The sequence below is a fragment of the Psittacula echo genome (genome assembly GCF_963264785.1).
Source record: "Psittacula echo genome assembly, contig: SUPER_2_unloc_1, whole genome shotgun sequence".
Lineage (NCBI taxonomy): Eukaryota > Metazoa > Chordata > Aves > Psittaciformes > Psittacidae > Psittacula > Psittacula echo.
Genome location: NW_027664283.1, coordinates 342,015 through 363,357, shown reverse-complemented (window position 1 = coordinate 363,357; position 21,343 = coordinate 342,015). Strand labels below are relative to the sequence as shown.

Sequence of the window (21,343 nt, the reverse complement as noted above, 5' to 3'; positions counted from 1 at the left end):
GATCTGTGCCATTTCTCCATCTGTACTGACATTTGTGGTGCTTCACAATAATTATAATGATCATAAAAATATATTTCAGGAAACTTCATAAATGGTACACAAACAGGATGCTTTCTTTCTTGTGCAGAGTCAACAAATGTGCTGTGACATGTCAGCTTCCAAAGTGGGATTCAAATGGCGCCTAAATGATGCATAAGCTTTGCACTGTCCTTTGCCCAGGAATGAGTACCATAAACTGTGTGGAGGTATCTGACTGAGTGAACACTTTGCATGTACTGAAACCATTGATTCTGCTTCTATTTGTATTGACTAATGTGATTCAAAAGTATCAACTCTAGAAACACCTATTTGCTACCATATTCAGGTGTGATCTTACACTAGGAAATACAGATGAAGAAAGGTATCTGGTTTTATTAGTTTCTAAAAACTCTCACTGTACGTGGTACCAGTAATGACAGAAATGGGAGACAAGATTACACTGTCATCTTTTCTACCTAAAACGTTAATGTCAGAGTCATGAGTAATCAAATGGCTACAGTAATTATCTAATCTGTTCCCTGTATTTTATTGCTTGAAATGTATTTATAATGCTTCTGTCGCCACAGGATTTGTTAACATTTGCTTTAGGAACTGCTCCTACACATTCTGTATGTGCAAGTAGGCCTTACTGATATGCGTCATTCCACTGATTTCAGCACAACTGTGGCAAAGAGGGGCAGGTTTATGGCACATAGCGTGGATTTATGTGCAATGCTTGAGCTACAACAGGTACCATGCTTATGTGTATTATGTCTTTTGCTGTTGCTTTTTGTCACTGCTAAGCTTCACCAGCATACAATGTTATCTGTAATGTGCTGTTTCCAGTACCCAACTTCTTAAGGCTAGCTTTCTTTGAGCCATTGCATTCTGCCATAAAACCACTGTCACAGATTAGAGGAGTCTGATGCAGGCAGGAGACAGAAAAGAAGGAGCACAAGTCAATGCCAGGCTCTCTGTAGCAGCCTCTTGGCATGACCTCAAGCCTTCGAGTACTAACTGCTGAATGATCAAAGAAAATGGGTATTTAAGAACAATGGATTTTTTATTCCTGGATGTATGTCTGTGTGTGCTTAGCAAGTCCCACATACCTACCCATAGAAACAATGGGATGAAATAAAGATTCATGTAATTAAAATAACAGTCCCTCAGTGGTGCTGCTGACTGACTTAATTTTCCTGGTAAGAACCCTATGTAGATCTCTTAGGAAGCCTATCATGCCAAACATTGTGTTGTGTTAATCCTGTATTTGTCGTTTATGTGGTACTCCCTTTGACGTCAGTGGAAACTTGACATATGAGAGTGCAGAGGAATTAAGCTGAATTGATTTTTTTTTTTTTTTTACAGTACAATTAAATGGAAGGAAGCCTTCTGAAACATACAGAAATCTTATTCCTTCCTACAACGTAAATGGATGTTTTCTGCATTATTCTTCAAGGTTTCTTATGTATGTCAATTTGTTCATGCCTGTGTTTATGAGAGACTGTCAATACACATGGGATTAGCAGACTTAAAAGTGACTGCTGGAAAGTATCTAATAATGAGCAAACAAGGAATTCCTAGTAAATTTCTAACATGTGCATTTCCATTTGCTGTTCTATATCACATGCACCACACAGCCACTTCTAAATAATTTCTGTGTATACAGTTTTGGCTTCACACTTCCATTCTGTGGTCACTAAACCGTCTTGAGTAAAGGCATGCAAATGTGAGGGGACACACACTGTGTTAATCAGTAATAAGCTTTAAATATTTCCTGCTTACATTCGAAGGGGTCTGAGAAATGCGTTTATTTTTTACAAGCAATTTCCGAGCTGGTTCCTTTTGCTATTAGCAACAGTAACCACATTGTAGGAATAGACTTTTCTCCCTCCTCTTAACAAATAGAAACAAATGACACATTTTACAATGCTGAATATAAATGATGGAATCATTCTGGTGTTGTTTTTCTAGATGTACAATGACCTCACTAACGACAGAATTTAGAAACCTGTGGTAAAATCACAACAGAGGAAAATTAAAACCATAGTTTAATAATAATAATAATAATAATAATGTGATAAACTTATATCACAATGTCATTCCTGTACCAAAAATTGCTTGGAGCAAGAAGACACGGGACAGCCTGCAAGGAGGATGTTCTGCAGACCCAATGGGGTATGAGATGCTTCACAGGGACCCGCAGCCCCACTACAGTGCAGTGACAAGGCAAGGCGGTGCAGGACTAAACTCAGCCGCTGTAAAAGGGTTGGCAAGGTCCTGATCTCTCCCGCCCCGCGATAAAACACCAGTGTTGAGCAATATAAAAACATCTGAAATATGCGTTGCTCAATTTTATTCACGCAAGTCCATCCCCGGGAGTGGTGGTTGAACCGCTCTTACAGCAAGTATGTTCCCTAAATGGTAAGAAGTGGATGCAAGCACAGCTTTACCTGCCGTCTTCTCCGAAAGTGAGGAATAAAAAAACCCCCACACATTATCGAGTCATAAGCAAGAGCATCCCCGCTCTTCGGAAGCGTGACCGCAGCTCCCCTCGCTGAGCCCGCTGATCTCCTCCTCCAAATCCCCGTTAATCCCTTCCCGAACCCGGCGGCACTCAGGACAAACCCCCCGTGGCGCGGCGCTGCCCCCGAGACCGCTGAGCCTTCCCCGCGCCCCCGGCAGGGAGCAGCAGCAGACCGCCCTGCGGCCGCCCGTAAGTACGTACACACACACGCACGAACACACCGACACCCGCAGCCCGCCCGACACCGGCTCCCGCCGCGCTGCGCTGCCCCCGGCACCTCCGCAAGGTCACGGCGCTCCCTCCGCAGCACCCCGCGTAACGCCCGCAGGTGCGCAATGCGAGGGATCGGGGGGGGGACGGGGGGGAACGGGTGACACCGCCGACGCCCTGGCTGCGGCAGCCCCGCTCTGCCCGGCTCCCGGGGGCGCTGCCGGCCGGGCCCACCGCCGCTCCGCAGCCACCGCGGATCGCGGGTTATAAGGCACCGCTCTCTCCGCCCCCAGCGAAGTCTCCCTCCGCCCCTGCCCGCGCTCTCCACCCCTTCCTCCGGCCGTAGAGAAGGGCATGGAGTTGGCGGGAGCCTATAAAAACCCCTGAGAGCCCGCCGGGTCCACGGCGCTGCGATAGACTCCTCGGGTACAGCCGGGCCGCGCACCATGTCCCACCACTGGGGGTACGGCAGCCACGATGGTGAGTGCCCGGGGTGCGCGGCTCCGACCGGCACGGTGCGGGACACGGCACGACACCTGCCAGCAGGTCACCGGGAGAAGCGGCCGGGACGTGCCCGCCGCGCCGAGCCTTCGCCCTGAGTGGGACCGGGCTCCGTGGCGCTTCTCTCTTTTAACCTTGAGATGGCACCTACGGCGGGCCCGGCGCTCCGCACCGCTTCCCTGGACCATCTTCTGGTTTTCTCCTGTTATTCCTTTACTTCGGTAACGGCGCAAGGAGGAGGGAAGCACGGGGCTCTGCTCGAGGAGGACGGGGTGGCCTCTCGGAGGGCACCTCGGTAAAATCCCATCCTCAGCCTCCAAAGGGTGAGGGACTCCTGGGTCCCCGCCGTGGTCTCCAGGTGGGATTTCCCCTCATCGGTGTTGCCAGTACCGGCAGCCCTTGCAAATGGTGCCTTATTATTTCGGAATAAGACTGATTCCAGTGTTTGAACATCCCGCTTTCTAGAGTGAGGGTTCTCATTTGCATCCCTCGAACACCGTGTCTTTTCCCACGCTGTCTTGCAGGACCTGCTCACTGGCACGAGCACTTCCCCATCGCCAACGGAGAGCGCCAGTCCCCTATTGACATCTGCACCAAGGCCACCAAGTACGACACTGGTCTGAAGCCTCTCAGCTTCAGCTACGATGCCAGCACGGCTAAAGCCATTGTCAACAACGGGCACTCCTTCAATGTGGAGTTTGATGATTCTTCTGACAAGTCAGGTGAGACCTCACCTTTGTGTACAGTGGTGGAGATAGGAGAGGTTGCTACTAACACTGCTACTAAAATGTTTGCTGAGGCCATAGGGTTGTTGGGGGTTTTTTTAAGTCAAAAATATACCAAACTGTTTTGGCTTCAGTAAGGTCAGGATTCAGCATATTATATGGCTCCTTTAGGCTAAAAGGAAGTTGAGGTCCCATTAGAAGATAACAAAGCCTGTCTGGACAGTTTGGCAGCTTGGAGTTGCCCTACTCTAAACTTCAGAAAAGTGAATTGCTTTATTTTTGCTTAAAGCAGTAGGGTTTGGATAAGGGTTCAGCGGTAGAGAGAAAAAAAAAAAGCCAAACAAACCAAACCCCATGGTTATTTGACAATAACAATTTTAAGCATAGCTTATCATAAGCTACCGACTAAATGGTTAAAAGAGGAGGCAAAGTGCATCCTAGGAATGAATTTGATGTAGAATAATAAAGGATTACACTTAACAACTTGAAATAGAAATAGTTTGGAAATAGTTTCTTAGGTTATCAAAATATTATTTCATATTTCTGAAGCCAGTATGCTCCCAGGTTAGTACTGAAACAGAGAAATGGTTAGAAAATACCCATTTGTTCTTTCGTAGTTTAGACAAGTATTATGCCTGACATTTCTTGATGCTAGGCTTTCTAGATAAAGATAATGTATCTGACACATTCCTACAAAGTTTCCTAGCAGGCAGTTGTTCCACAATGTCTTACTGTTCATTGTATTGTATGGTGAAATTAAGCACTGAATCCTGCAACCCTTTTAGTAATCCTTACTGAAAGGAATGGCCACATTGATGCACAAATGGAATCTAAGCCCCAGTTGTAACAAGGGTTTTGTAGGTTATCTTTAAATGTAGTTTTTCAGCTGGCTGAATTTACAGAGATCATCACCCTGCTACAGTGTATGTAGTACACTGTATGTATCTCTAGTTTTAATATAAACAGCAGAAGCAATCTCATAGAGAAGTCACTGCCTTCTCTAGACACTGCCTGATTTAACTTACTGGAGTACGTACCCTATTTTTCCTAAGCGTTTTGCTGGCAATATTTAGGGAATAGTGCTAAGAACAAATGACCCATGCCTATGAAAAATGTGAGGTTTTTGCAGGTAATGTGATACAATGTAACAGTATAGCAGGCATTCAGCTTTGCACTAAGAATTTGACTTTGTATTTTGATTACAGTCTTTGTACTGAAAAACATTAAGTGGTCAGCTGTAAGTGTTCACAGTTGTATAAATACAGATAGGTCTATGTATAACTTACACAGAGCATCCACATTGATATTTGTATGGGTTTTTTTTTTTTAAAAAAAAAGGTATTCTGACTTCTTAGTCTTTATTTTTCTTAAACACTGAGGAGGTAAAGGAGCTGAATACATGTACATTTTAACAGTGTCATGGGGAAGAAAAAGAGTAGAAAAAAAGGGATTCTGTTTTCCCTGGATACACGTGGGTCTACTTGCTGTCATCCTGCTCTCGCTGAGTCCAAAGGAAACAGGTTCAGGTCTTCACAGTATAACAAAACTACTACATGTTCACTTTGTGTGCACAGAAGTTTGGAAAGACTGGAAATTAGGTTGTATTTGGGAACTCGGAAGATAAAAAATGGCAGAAACATATGAAAATCTAAAGAAATGTCTGTAGAAAGAATGCTTTTTCATGAGAAAGTGCAGAACCAGAACATCTGTGACAGGAATCCTCTGATAGATATATAGTGACACAGCTTTCAGAGTGGGAAGGTAGGAGATGCAAGTAGAAATATTCTCAGTAGCTCTATTAGTAATCAGAAACTGATTATTCTTTAGAAAAAACCCACATTAAACAGATCTCTCTGAGGCCAGGTAATGGTGGATCCTTCGGTATCACACTTTCTATTGAAAATTACAGTGCATAGAACCTACCTGGCAGTGCGCTTAATGACTTCATTTGTATTCAGTTAACTAGGTAACCTACTTTCCTTACACAAAATAGAGCTGTCTTTGACTTGACTGTGCTTGATTTACTCCTATTTCTGAATTTGAGATTATGTGTGTACCAGATTCTTGGTTAGGCATCCCGCAACAGTCACAAGGAGAAACTGTGAAATTATGTGATTTGCTGGTATGTTTTACAGAAGACAATGAAATAAAATCCTGTAAATACTTCCCACAGGCTGTATTGCTTGCTCCTATGAGCTTTCCCATATGCAGTAATGAATTATCTGTGGTAGTAGGCGCAAAATGAAGTAATAAGATCATTGTTTGTGAATAATCTTCCAAGGCATGAGTAATTGCACAGAAAGGAGTAGATCCATTCATTAAGAATCTTCAGGCTCATAACTAATGACACTGAAGTAAATTGAACAGCAGTTCTGGATATTAAAATCTGTTAGACTCCTGCTCTTCAGAGTATGCAAAATGAGTTATTGCAATAAAAAATTACAGGTAGTAAGAGCATGATAAAAATAGGTAAGAAAGCTAAAAAGCATGTTTGGCTGCAACTTTTTGGAAGTAGTTGTTACAATCTCTTTGTTTCAGAAATATGTAATCTGAATACTATTGATACCCTAATAAAATGCTCTCCCCCCAAAAATGTATATTTGTTATGTTACATTTGTGCATAGAAGAATGTTGTATGAAGCTTCTGCTCATCTCTGTGAAAAAAAAAAAGCAACTTAAAAGAAAATTAGGATTTCTTAAAATTATATTCCATCTATATTCTTTAGCATAGTAAGGATGTAAAATAAAATATTAACATTTTAAAGAAAAATAATCTATGTGCAATTTATGTGACTAATGGATCTTCACAGAAGAAAATGTTTTCCTCCCTGCTTGTAGACGATCTCTTTACTAATACGTAGAGCTTTATGGATGTAACTTTTGATCCTGGTTGTAATTATGTCTATGACCTATATAATTTCCTCTTACAATGATGTTTTAGCAAAGAAATTATGTTAAAATCTTTATGATAGCTTTAGAACCTGACTTTGTTTTACTTTATTGTTAATTTTCTTAGATATACTTTGCTGTCACGATGCTTAGAAAAACCCTTTTCCTAAGCAATTACTCCCAAATCTTCAATTTCAATTCTTGTAGTACAGGCTTCAAATTTCTTGGCTTGTGTGACAGCTGTTATATTCCAGAATACACTTGTAAAGGCTCAGCCAGTTCCCAAAGTGAATCTCTTCATATTTCACAGTTGCTAGTTGGTAGAAATGGTGTATGGAAAGGAAATTTCACAAGCCAGCATTGCCATGTTTATGAACATTTCTTTTGTGTGCTAAGATTCCATGATTTTCTCTTACATAAAAGGATATCTTCTCTCTTCTTTCCTTGCAGTGTTTTGGAATGTTTTCTTGGACTTCTGTGTAGAAAGTAAACAGTGAACTTCCTCTTCCAGTTGTAATTGAGTCTCTCTTCTTCGGTTCTTGCAGTTGCTTTCTTAGTTCTCCTGTCTACTGTCTTCTAATAATAGTGAAAGTTTCAAGTGGTTTTAGGCATTCACATTTAAAATTCCTGTAACTTTAAATAAAAGCAGAAACTCATAATGATAGAAGTGTCACTAGGAATAAAACCTCATCCAGGTTCATCCATGCTTGTATCCTGGGACGTGACCTTCCACATGAGTGAAGCAAGTGGTGCCGATAACTGTTAACTTACAATAATCCACCTTATTTTAGGTACTTTATAGCAAAGGAATGTCTCACTAAGGGCACTTCATAATATTAAACACTTCATATTATAGTCTGCTGTAAGGACATTTGTATTGTTTCACCCCTTTAAAAGAAGTAAACAGTGACTTCTCAGAGCTGTAAAACCACAGGAAGTGACTTTGCTCAAAAAAGCCTCGAGAGCCCAAAAGAAGATTTTGTAACATACTTTGAATGTGTTCTCAATGTAAGTTTCTCAGAAAACTTTTCAGAATTCGCAAAAACCTGAAATTCAAATGGGAAACATTCATAGTGGTGGGCACTGTATTCTGTATTTTCTGATTATCTGTGTAATGAGCTTATAAAGGGAAGAAGTCCATCAGCAATTATTTTATCCCATAACAAGAATGTTAAAATACCATATTTTAGCTGTAAAAAAGTGTAAATTGTTAAAGAAGTGAATTGCAACTATGGTATAAGGCTCTAGAGACATTACTAAATGTACTTGTAATTTCTGCTTCTGGATGAGTCTCTTAATTGTTTCCTTTTTCCTTCGTTGCTGCTGAGCTAGAGATAATCTTGAAACCCAAAACGGAGTCCCACATAGATCTGACTTTTTTTCAAATATTGAATCACAGTAAAACTTCAAAATTATGAGAACACCTGAGGAAATGAAAATATTGTATTAACTTTGATACTAGTCCCCCTTTGGGAGATTTCCTGTAGTTGTAATCAAATATATTGCCCAATTCTTCCTATAATCATAATTATTAATGAGGATGCTTCAGCTGTCTTGAATTATGGCTCACTGTAAACAAACCAATCTGTTTTGTTACATTGGTTATTCAATTGTCAGTGCATTAACACTGCTTGGTTGGCAGTGAGTTACTCTGAAAGTTGTGCTAATGTTGCTCTTCCTACACTTCCACCTCAGCTGGTAAATGGAGGAAGAAACAGGCAGGACTGCTGCCTTCAAGGCACAACTCTTAATCAAAGTCACTGCCACTGGTTTATTTTTAGGCTTCCCAGCTCCAAAGATGTAATATTATCTATGCCAGAATAATATTGTATGTTATAAGTAGATGTCATAGGCCGAAGGTCCAAATTGCAGTTTAGCTTGTTGACCCTTCAGAATCATGAATTGGAGAACTGATTGCTTATAGCTTCAAGGGACTGTATTCAGACATCCACTTAATGTGTCACAAGTACTTTTTTGCACTGCTTGACTAGAAAGTCAGAGGTCCCTGAGATCATTAAGTCATTTTCCTGTGAACTGAAATCACCAGAAGCTGCAAAGCCTATGTAAGCAACCTGAGAATAGCTCTCATGTTTCCAGGAACAGGAAAGGAAGGTAAGAGGGCTTGAGATCAGTCCTGCATGTTTCAAGCGTTCCTTTCTTTACAGAAACTAAAAGTACCCTTCTTCCCTTATAGCAGCATTTATTTATTTATTTATTTTTAGCATGCACCTTCTGAGCAGAAATTTGTCATGAATTGTGCATTTAGTAATCATGGCAACTTCCCTCCATTCTTCCAAATTCCTCCTCCACAGGAGCTTTTACTGCAAACCCAGGAGAAGCTAGTCAGCTGTTATCAGCTAAGGCCACTTGGAAAAGTTTATTTTTAAGACGTAATGCAGCTGTGTGCCAGATGTCACCATGGCTGCTCTTGCCAGCTGATATATTTGTTGATTTTACTTATAGGCTCGAGGGACTGCTGTGTACTTAGAGGCAATACTCATACTTTAAGTTTGTTCATCCCTCAATAGATCTCAATGTAGTACAAGCACCATGTTTAATACAGTTTTCAGTACTGTAAGCAGTCACTGAGATTACTATTAAAACTGTTACCATCAGAAATTAAACCACTTCTTACTTTTAAGTGAATTTTAATGATTCCAACTCAGTTCTTACAAAGTCAGTGTCAGCTCATACAGTGTGAAAACATGAAGATTGAAGGCTGACTGGGGATTCAGTGCAGCACTTTGTGACTCTTAGAGAATCTCCATTAAAAAGACTACATGAGAAATAAACTCCATTGCTCCCAGGAGTAGGAGGAAACTTAAGAACCTAAATGACTTTGTATCCTTAAGCAGGTCAGAGTGCCTGACTGCTACCCAGTCTGGATGAAATAGTTCAGCTGAGGTGAATCAGAACCACTGACCTGCTGTAGATATGCATGACTGCAGGCCTGCTGCATTTTTGGCAGGTGTTTCATTCTGGTCTATCTCTCTGGAACATCCTTGTTGCCTTGTCAGGCTAACCCTCTAGCAAGGCCAGAGTAGGTTTTTTTTCTTATGAGATACCAGTTATGTAGGGTTTTTTTCTTAATGAAACCCATTACAGATGTTTTCTGCAAATATGATCCCTACAGCCATATGCTTACGTGCTGTCTTGCTCTCTTGCTTGTCATGATACAGCGTCCTAGGAGGAATGTCTGAAAGAGATAACATAAAGAAGGAAACATCCACAAAATGTAACACTCTGTACTCCACGTTTCACAGAAGTGGCAGCTTACCCTAACTGAACTCTTCAGTCTGTCAGATAGAGAAGACCATCCTTGCATAAGAACACAGGGCTAATCCCAGAGCATCCTCCTAAGAGCCTTTTTTGTGCCATTAATAGTGCATGGTGCTCCAGATTTATGTTTTTTCCAAGTAACGTTTTGCCTACTTTGTCTCCTCAAGGCCTATTATTTATCATACAGATGTCTGTATGAAACATTAACAGTAAGGTATATGCTATGTGTATATTTCACACATACCTACAAGGTCATATACATTTGCACATCTGTGGTAGGCTGATGCAAAAGCATGGCTTTCTAAAGAACGGGAAATGTCAAAGCAATGTGCTTGAAATGTCCTGTTGCTAGGTTTTTGCAGGATAGACTCTCAGAACTAGCTTTTCTAACAAGTTTGAAGTGCTGGACATCTGTTTGGACCCATTATTTCAGCTACTTAGAAGGAGCTTTGCTGTCAGTGATTTTCATTTGAAGAACACTTTCTCATTCTGCATTTTCTCAGAGTAACAAACTTTAGAGTAGTATTTTTCTTAGCACATTAATTTGTATGACTGGAAAGAATTCACTCTAACTCATGAAACAATCTTGTAGTTCAACCATTTTGATTATTTCTTTGGTGGGTTTATTGCTTTGACGAGATTTATTAGTTTCCTGCTTTGTATAGAGAGAACATCCCTTAGGAGGTGGCTAAATAACAGTAATACCACAGTATTCCTGCAAAAATTCACAGATGCTGCTGCCATTTCCTGAAAAAAGAGATGAAGTGATCTACAGTATTTTTTATAAAGCTAGTCTGTTCTACATGGGAAGGGTAACTACTCAGTGACTTGCCTTTGATTAGAATAGTGAAGTTGTGTGGCCTCAGCAAACAGCTGTCCCAGATGCAGCAAAATCCCCTTTGATTCCTGTGTGTTTCCAAATATCCTAAGACAGTGTAATGGAGACAAATTAAGTTCACCTTCTTTATGCAAGAAATCCCACAGACATAAATGGGACAGTTTGTGTGGTTATTTGACTTTCCAACTTGGTGCTGCTAATATTTATGTTCACCTAATTTAGAAAATGTTACGAAATCATTTAATAACAGTGCAATCTAATTACAGGATGTTACTACTATTAACTTCTCCAGTAAAAGGTAGAAGGTTGAAAACAGTTACCATTTCTTAACCTAAATATGTGGCTCAAATTTGTCTCACTGTAACATTTCAAATAACTGTTGCATAGAAAAAAGCACTGCATTTTCAAGCTGTCACCTGTTAGGCTGTTGCACGTCTGTGGGGACCAGGTTATGATGTAGGTTGAATCTGTAAGAAATGAATGTTTTCCAGGTTGGCTTGTGTTGTCTTCATCCTTCATTTGAAGCTGTGCTATGTAACAAAAGAGAGCACAGCTACATGTGTATTTCCAGGATGGCTTTCACTAATACCAAATTCAAAAGGAAAGGAGCTAATGATGAAATGCTCAAATATGAATCAGAATTTCCCCATCCCTCAAAAAAAGGGGATGGAATGGTTGGACTTCTATCATCAATGTTGCCTGAATTGATGTTCACATCACATGGGGCGAGGACAGGGAAGTTCCCAGTGTGAATGTTGTTCCGATTCTCAGTGAACTTATACATAGCAAAAGCTGGTAGTATTTATTCATGGTTTAAAAGCTTGTGCTGGGGAAGCAAAAAAAAAGAAGCTCTAGCATTTCTACTTTGCCATTTAAGTTTAATGTCAAATTTTACTTCTTTGGAAAGGTTGAGAAGTGTTGAAAATATCTGCTTAATGTAGGCTAGAACAAGAGGGGCTTTTCTGTAATTAAGCCTGCTGGATTTGTATTCATTCACACTAATCTAATTATTACTTTCTTTGAATGCTCTGCTGTGAGTCAAAATAAGCTAGTGCTGGATCTGAGAACCACAGAATGAGAAAAGTAAGCAAAACATGCAGAGATTTTTGTGCATCTTTTGAGTTTTATGAGACTATTGCAAACTTTGTGTAAAGAAATAACACTAAAATGGATCTAAGAAGATTGCATGGTTCTGCTTTTCAGCATGCTTTCCATTGATTAATAATTGCAGATTAACCTGTGCTGCACTAGTGCTGTCCAAGGTTGAGGAATGGTGGAACCTCAGTCCATTTGTCCTTGCAACAAGCAGCACGTCTATTAGCCAAAGGAACTAAAACTGAAACATTGCAACTCCATGGCATAATTTTTAAATGAAACATAATATTGTGTGGATTAAATTATTTTACATCTGTAAAGATGTAACAGTCAATTACTTCATTTTCAAAAGGAACTAATGCACATTCACAGTCACCATTCTGAAAAAAAGTATTTTTTCAATCCTGTGCTTGACAGTTATGCTTCTTGGCAACTGGCACATGCAGAAACATAAAAGTGGAATAAGATATGTTCCTATTTAATTACTTTAAGTAGCCATTGTTCTTTGTATTACATAGCTTGGCAATAGGTAGAGCAAGTCTTGGTCTGTTGGCTGTTCAGTTTTGAAAATTGTATTGTTCGATATAATACTGTTCGGTATTGGAAATTGCAAAGATGGCAGTGGAGCATATATTACCATTTTTCAAATAGAATTACATGTTGGGAGACTTCTAAATATATTAATCAAAGGAGCCCCAGGCAAATGTTAAATTTCTCCACTGAACTCAAATTTTGCATATGTAAGGCACATCAGTGGAAACTAATGTGTTTTGTATATATATATCGTATTTTCATGTATTCAGATTTTTTAGTCAAATCCTTCTCACCTCATTGCCAAGTATCCACAACTGTTGTTGTCCATGCTTGCATATAATAAGAATCATTCAAACCTGAACAGACAGTTACCTTTTCCTTGCTGCATTTGATGTATATTTTCACACTTGCACGTATTGTGGTAATGTCTAGACTCATTGCAGACTGAGAGGAAAGCATCTTTACTCCACAGAACCATTTTGTTTGTGGCACATACACAAAGCACACTAAACGTAATATCTGATGTCAACACTCTTCTGTCACTTTATTGTATATATATGTATATATATTTATGTGTATTGAGAAATTTATCTCTAAGATATGTAACACTTCAACTTACATTTTTAAATAATCTTTTTTAATATTAACATCTTGGAGATTTAATATGAAATTGAGATGCTTAGGAAAAAAATTAACTGTCTGAAACCTTGCTTTAATAACTTAGATAAATAGCTCTATTTAATGGAACTATTTGTTATTGTTCTGTGCTTTATGCTGCACTGGAGGAGACATTGTCTGTGCCTTGAGCATTTTGCAGCAGTAGAGCTTGATCCTGCATATAATGGTGATTTGGCACAGTTTAATTACAAGGTTAAAACTAACAGGCAGAATAAGGGAGCTCAGGGAAACTCCTGTATAACTGAAAGTGTGGCTGTGGGCACTCCACCTAGAGCAGTCCCATAGCAGGAGTAAGGTTAGATAGTGGAGAGCATAAGTAAACACCTTGTTTCTGTATTTTAAAAAATGTGGCTCACCAGGCATTGCCATTTTCATCACCATTTTCTAAACTCATTCTTGAGGAATACAAGCTGGGAGGGACAAGAAATTTGAATTCACATCTCTGCAATGCCTTGCACTGTGCCTAGCACTTTACCTTGCAGCAACTCATGGCTAACAGGTGTTGAGGTTTAATTTGGAACCAAAAGCATTTTGCTCAATCCAATCAGACACAGGATTTGCAGGATTAAGACCTAAATGGATGAAGTGTCTAAAATGAAGGGACAGGGCACATTAGTAAGTGAAAGATGATTTGATGTACTTCCATAGAACAACTCTATACTGGCCTCTAACAAAGGCTGTTCTTTTTTTTTGGCCTTTTTTTTTATTTATTTGGTGACAGAAAAGTTACATCCTTAGCTCTGCCCTCGTCACCTGTAATATTAGCATGCCTGTTAAATTGCTGATTAGATGCTCACTGTAAATTCTCTTATGTATTGATACATTTATTACTGATTTTTGGCGTACTGCAGCAGTGTACCATTGAAGATGATCTGGAGCAGCATGACGGCATGCAGAGGAATGAACTGTAGTTCACATGGAAGATTTGAGATGGACATTCCAGTTTGAAGTGAGACTAGATAGCAAAAGTTATGCGAGATGCTAATAAAGGCTTTTTGCTTTACAGTCCTGCAAGGAGGAGCACTGGATACAGCCTACAGACTGGTACAATTTCACATTCACTGGGGATCCTGTGAGGGCCAAGGGTCTGAGCACACTGTGGATGGTGTGAGGTATGATGCAGAGGTAGGACATGCTTTACCTTCTCCAGTCTTTTGTGTATAATAAATATTTTGTTATTTTTTTAATATTCCACCACAGTAGCAACTTCTCTACAGACCTTCGCAGGACAAGAGACTGCGGAGGTTACCATAGAAGGTACAATGCCACCCAAGACCTACTCCTTGCAAGAGCAGAGATTAGAATCAAATTAGAATTTTCTTAGCTACTTCTTGTCGAAGACTGTAGAAGCAGAAAAACCCACATTAATTTTCCCTGGTTTTCCCCTGCTTTTTCAGTGCCTCTTGAAAATAATGAAAAATAGAATTTCAGCACCTCTGTACATGGGCATCCCCTTTTTCTGGCTACAATTTTTAACATCAGAGACATTTACATCAACAACAGAATAATTTGGGGAAGACCATTTCGTCTTTTGGTAGCAAAGAAGCAAAGGGGAGCTGTGGAGAGGGCGGGTAGCAAAGAAGTGAGACCTTGCAGGCACTCCTTGCAATATCTCCAGATACTCCGGATGTCCCTTGAACTGTTTAAGACTCTCTATTGCAGCTGCACTACAGACAAGGAGTGACTTTAGTGCCTTGCATCCCACTTTCTCTTGTCCCCTGCTTAGAAATCTACCTCTGGATGCTGTGACAGACTTTAACCCTTTCATAAATATGCATCGACTGAACATACCTATGATTTGCATTGAAAGACAAAAGAAATGGCTCCACAAATTCGTTGTCTCTGACGCTTTTCATGAAATAGAAGTAGCTTTTGTCTTATCTGAGAAACTTGCCACTGGCTGTGTTCACAGTACCATAATTACTTACTCAACTCAACTTACAGATGTGGGGAAACACCCAGATGATCTTTAATTAGAAATAACTTGGGAATGAAAAAAGAAAGCAACTTCCTGGCTAGTGTGACCTGGAGCTTCATTTCATATTCTTTTCAAAGGCTTTTCAGAAAAGGACAAAGACTGTTTTTAAACTCTCTAATTGCAGGTCAGATCTGTAGTTAATGCGTTTTCTGTGGTTCTTTGACACTGACAATCATGTATTTCAGTGGTGGTTAGAACTCCAGCATATATAGCATTAAAATACTACATCAAAATCCTGCAGACTGCATGCAGGAAAAACTCATTCTGAAGATAACAGGAGTTTCAATGGACTAAAATCAGACTGATACAACCACAGTTTGCATTTAAAACTCATCTGGGAATAAAAGTGAGAAGCAAAATAAAATGCATGACAAATATCTTTTAATAAATGAAACTTGAAAGTAGATGAATGATTCAACAAATTCTTAACTGTACCCAGAAGTTTTTAAATCTCAGTAGGAAAACTCCATCTGTTCTTAATGTTTAATAAATTACTTCCCTGCATCCTCATCTGTAAAACATTGTGGATGGAATATTATCCTCATAGTGCTCCTTTGTTTTCTTGTTCCTAGCTCCATATTGTTCACTGGAATGTAAAATATGGTAAATTTGCTGAAGCTGTGAAGCATCCTGATGGTTTGGCTGTGGTAGGCATCTTCATAAAGGTTAGTTAACCTTTTTCTTTTGTATTAATTGTGTTACAGAGGGACCTAAGAGCCTAAAATATGGAAAAAGGCAGCATTATGCTACAGTGGCTAAATCCATAGCAAACTGGGTGGTGCTTCAAATTCTTGGCTTCCTTTACGTATAAGAATTGTACACCAGCTATGGAGTATGACTGCCATTCATCACTGTGACAGCCCTATAATAGCATATTTACCTTCATCACAACAGTGACACTGCCATAACTCTTATCAGTGAAAAGTGGTACGCATAGCTGACAAAGTTATGTGTGTGTGAATCTGCAGTAGGACCAGCCTAAATAACACCTATTTTCCTTTTCCTGTTGCTGTTAAATGTCCAGAGCATTTTGTAGTAGTTGAATTATCTTCACAGCTGGTTGGAGAAGACGACTGTGCCCCAGCAGTGTGTATTCTATCCTGGCCTCATGGTGTTTTATTAGGAGTGTGACTTTATGAAAAAAGAACAGCTCAAGTCCAAAAATAAATCCACACACTGTAAATGAAAATCACTTTTTCTGTCCGGTGTCCTTGGCTGACCCATTTGTGCTGACCGTCAGCTGGCACGATTTTATAGTCACTTTTGCTGTAGTACTCCTGTTACGTAATGAGATGGTGCTGGGAAAATGTCTCCTTGGGAACTCCAACAGGAAACTAAAGGTATCTTGAGAGTGCATGGTTATTTTCTTATATGGTTTGTGTTACAGGTAGGAAATGCCAAGCCTGAAATACAGAAAGTTGTGGATGCTCTGAACTCCATTGAAACCAAGGTAATATTTGCTGTCTGTGTTGATTGACACCAATCACAACTGTGCTATGTTGCCTTCTTCAGAAAGTGGATTTTTTACTTCTTCCTAGTCTACTGTGTATAGGAAAGTAAAACAAACCTTTCTTCCATCAGTACTGATGTTCCTGTAATCCTAAATGCAAAAGGGATTTGAATGAATTTGTGTGGTAGAGGGCAGGGAGTACTAGAAATAGTGATAATTTTGTATCTTTGACTACATTTCTCTGTCTTTTAATTGCATTTAAACCTATAGGGTAGAATTCATCTTACTAATCTAACCTGCTCTTGTAGATTTCGTTTCTAGACAGTGACAGATGGAAAAGGCACTCCCCCTCATCTCTGCATGTGTGGGATAAATTTCCTTCCTCTGAGAGGACATGCTTCTCTTGGCTATTTCAGCAGAGAGTCCACATAAGAAGTTTGATTAGGATATATAACTCTTATAAGGAAAAGCTTTTCTGTATTGTAAATATTGTGTGAAGTGTGTGTGTGATCTTAATGAGCTGAGTAATGAGAAACTAAAAGTACTTACTGAGCCACTGGGTACCTTCATAGTGAGTAAAGGTCTGTGGAAATGAGAAACGTGGACAGGAAAGATAAAGAACGAGGTTACGGTGTCATCTTTGTTATCAGGCTTCCTTTGAGGTAAATGGATATTGCCATTTACTTCAATGGACTCTCCAAACAGTGCTTTCAGGTTCTGTTTCCAGTGCAATCAGTGTACATGGCATCTGAAGTCTCATTGTTGCTTCAAGCAAAATCAAATCATGTCTCTAGAAGCAAGGAACGTAAATTCAACATTTGACAAGAAAAACAGTGTTTTGAATGTCTTATAAGAAATATATTGCTGAAAGCCTTTAATCCCAAATGTACTGTGGGACGTACTCAATACTTCATGCCAAACTCCATTTCTACCTTTCTCCAAACATGGAGCTTCCCACTGGAGACTTCACTACTGCAAGTCCAGTATGTCTTTGTGATTTCTCCCCTGATGTTAGCCCATCTAACTTTCTTTACTGTAGGGAAAGCAAGCTTCCTTCACAAACTTTGACCCCACTGGACTGCTTCCTGCATGCAGAGACTACTGGACATACCCTGGCTCACTGACCACTCCTCCACTTCTCGAGTGTGTGATCTGGCACGTTCTGAAGGAGCCCATCACTGTTAGTCCTGAGCAGGTAGGTCTACAAAGGATGGTGCCAGTAGATACGTACAGGCATCTTATTGATTGCCTTAGCTCAGCCCTCCGGATGATCTTTAAAGTAGCAGTTTATGTTACTGCAGAGCTATGCAGGGTATTAGCTAGCATCAGATATCAAAAATGTATATCTGAAGTAGTTATCCCCTTCTGGCAGAACTCTGCTGCTATGTGTAGAGGTAGAGTTTGTTGTAAAATGTAAGGCTGTCCTCCATTTGAACACAGTCCAGGGAAAATTTGCAGGGGGAGAGGAGGAAGAGGGAGTGGTTAAAAAATTAATCAGGATTTCCAGATATTTTCAGATATTCAATGAGGATTTCCAGAAAGTTTTCCAATTTTCCCAGATACTCACCACATGACAGGCTAGAGCTGTCATGTGGTAAAAATCTGGGAAAATTGTAGCATGCATGAAAGGACCATTTGCATATGCAGAGTTAGTCTAGCACATGTTAGTGAGCATCAGCAGGTTTGCTGTTCATGCAAACATCACCCATCTGGATATACTTGCCCTGAAAATACCAAGCATTTATAAGCATGCATCTCACACATTAGATCTATAGTTAGTTTGTTGATCTTCCAGCATTTCCAAGACATAGAGCTCATTTTACAAGTTCTATTCAGCACTGAACAGAGTTAGGAAATCCCACGCAGAATTGTGACAATCCTAACAAAACTACATTGTTCGGAAGAGGCTAAACTTGCAGATTCCGTAAGTCTGAAAAAGTCCTGTACTTTGTTGAGCAGCTTGAGGAGGATGGAGTCTTCCTAGTAGGAAGGAACTCATGCAGATTAAATTACTCCTGGCCCTAGTGTTTAGCAGCATCCATTAGTGAAATTACATAGAGACAAGATTCCATCCTCAGTTCATATCTGTGAGCTTGGGAGATATTAATAGAACTTATAGCTGATAAATATAAACCAGCCGTGAAGGGCGTTAGTTTGCTCTTCAAACTCTCTAATCCCTTTTATCAGTGGCAGATATGCTAACAATATACACGTAATTCTAGGGGTTTTATTCAGCTGATGTTACAAAAGTGCAACTGAGCTGTTGTAGGACTTAAGGTAATAAAACCAGAATAAAAGACAAAAACTGTCAGAAATAATAATTATAGAAATGATTATGATTAATAAACTGCAAGGGAGCATTAAAGTTGACACTGTTTACTTATTCTAAACTACTGGTATTGCTATTGATAATTCAAAGTTTGCAGATATGGTTTTATTACGGGGCAAGAGCACATTCACCAAAATAGAGTTGTTTTTCCTACTACACCTACTTTAACCACCTACAAGTGGTAAAAGATACCACTTGTTTCTCCCCCACACACCCCTCCATATTACCATCGACATTTCAAAGATGGATTTGAGCTCAAAACAGTGTGTGGCAGCAGCAGCTTACCTCTTCATTCCAAAACCGATCAAAACAAGAAACCATAAAACAGAGTATTGATGCTGGGTTTAAGTTGAATTGTTTTTTCAAAGATAGACAAAAGCTGGATATTACAGCAGGGTATAGGGAGCCCATTATCATGTGTTGTAGTGATACCGCAGTTTCTGGCAGAGGTTCAGCTCCAGACTTTGTTCTGATTGGTCCTGAAGGTAAAGTCCTCTCCTGGGCTAATCACTGCTGGGGGCTTTCCACCTTGAATAAAGGAAAGCCAGGCCTGCAGCCTGACTTGTATGAAGTCCTGTATACTGTGTACATATTTCTGTCAGCAGTTCCAGCTGTCTTGTCTGAGATCACATTTGGGGTGGGTTGTTATTTTGTCACAGTCTTTGTACTAGTTTTCGAGGCACCCACTTAGACATAAAGGTGCTTTTATTACATCAGTCTGTGCAAACACTAGTTGTGCTTTAGGAATAAACACTAACACTTTACAGTATGCTCCCATTGATATGGATTGGTATTCCCTCTCACAGTATTTGAAAATCAAGATACGTTGAATGAAATTGGCTCCTTTAATTTGACCCAAGGGTAAAACTGTGGTTTTTTCCCCCCACAACTGGATTAAAAAAGTACAATTTTCAAAAGACCCAAAACTGTTAAACTTGCGAAGTATTCTGAAAGGATTTCAATTCAGATCTGGATAGAGGATAAGCAACTCTTTGTGCACAAAGTTCAGTAAATGTGTGCCTGCATCCTTATCTTCTGTGCGTTCTTATTTGTTCTTGCAAGGTTATTTTGTGGACAGGAAAGCCTGTGTCAGGGACAGGAAATGGTGTGGATGAAATGTAGAGACACATGGGTGGTGATACCCTCTTTAGACCATTAGTGCTGGTGAAACTTTGAGTTGGACCTCTGGAGCATGCATTTGAGGATGTTTGTGCCTTTTTCCACAGATGTGTAAAATCCGTGGCCTTTGCTTCAATGCTGAGAATGAGCCTGTGTGCCGTATGGTGGACAACTGGCGACCATGTCAGCCTTTGAAGAGCAGGGAAGTCAGAGCTTCCTTCCAGTAACCTCAACACTGAGTGTGTTAGAAATGGCTGTGTTTGTGAGGAGCCCCTTTTGCTAAGCCCAAATCAAACCTTTGCCATGTGTGCTCTGGCAACATCTTGTTTTCCCAGATCCATTCTTTCTTTCGCTCTGCATCTGAAATGCCAGCTAATAAAATGTGAAAGGCTCTTGGCCAAATAGGAAAGGGTTCTTAAGGTGTGGGGTTAAGAAAGCATGGCGTGGCGGGTGGCTGTGTGTGTGTTTTGGTGACTATTGCTGCAACTGACATTTTGGTGTAATAAACAGTATGTTGGCTAGTTGGGGGAGGATATGGTGGTAGTAGCAAAATAAGCCATTTTAAGAAACCTCATCCTCTGGTGTGATAGTACACATAACTAATGATAACTTGAAGCTTTGTGAAAAGCACAGGAATACAGAATCTAGGTATAATTTCAGAAAAAAAGTATTTTGAGAAAGTAAAGCAAAATGAATATTGAGAATTAGAGTTATTAGATTTTAAGAAACTGACATGTAAATATTTTTTCAGACTGTTTTACATTTTTACCCATGCTATCAACAGCCTTGATTATGTCTTAATGGTAGTTGGATTTTTTTAATTAAAAATGTCCTAAATTAAGTATTATCTTTAAAAGTTGTTATTACCATAGAAGTAATACAAAATATCTTTTCATTGAAATAATATATGCTCTAATTTAAGGAGGAAAATAATATTGTATTTTAGATAACTTCTCTAATAAAGCTATACTTATATTTTTGCTTCCATGTTGTTATTTTAATTTGGGAAGAGTCACTAATCTGCTTGCATCATTGCATATTAAACATAATTACTATACATATAGTATATTGGGAATGGGCTTCAATGACACTAAAGATGAATGCAAACCTATATGGGTATGTTAGGAAATTTTCTCTAAGTAACTCTCTGATAGACAGCAGGAAGTCTATCTGCTT

General features: G+C 39.7%; 1 protein-coding gene across 1 annotated transcript; it reads left to right on the top strand.

Moving 5' to 3' along the window:
- Positions 1 to 3,043: 3,043 nt before the first annotated feature.
- LOC308218246 (carbonic anhydrase 2) lies at positions 3,044 to 21,142 on the top strand. The gene is made up of 7 exons (XM_080639724.1): positions 3,044 to 3,232; positions 3,778 to 3,975; positions 14,298 to 14,416; positions 15,842 to 15,934; positions 16,657 to 16,719; positions 17,759 to 17,914; positions 20,275 to 21,142. Exons 1-7 carry the CDS (start codon positions 3,199 to 3,201, stop codon positions 20,392 to 20,394), a joined length of 783 nt encoding a protein of 260 aa, XP_080495850.1. The 5' UTR covers positions 3,044 to 3,198; the 3' UTR covers positions 20,395 to 21,142.
- Positions 21,143 to 21,343: the final 201 nt, after the last annotated feature.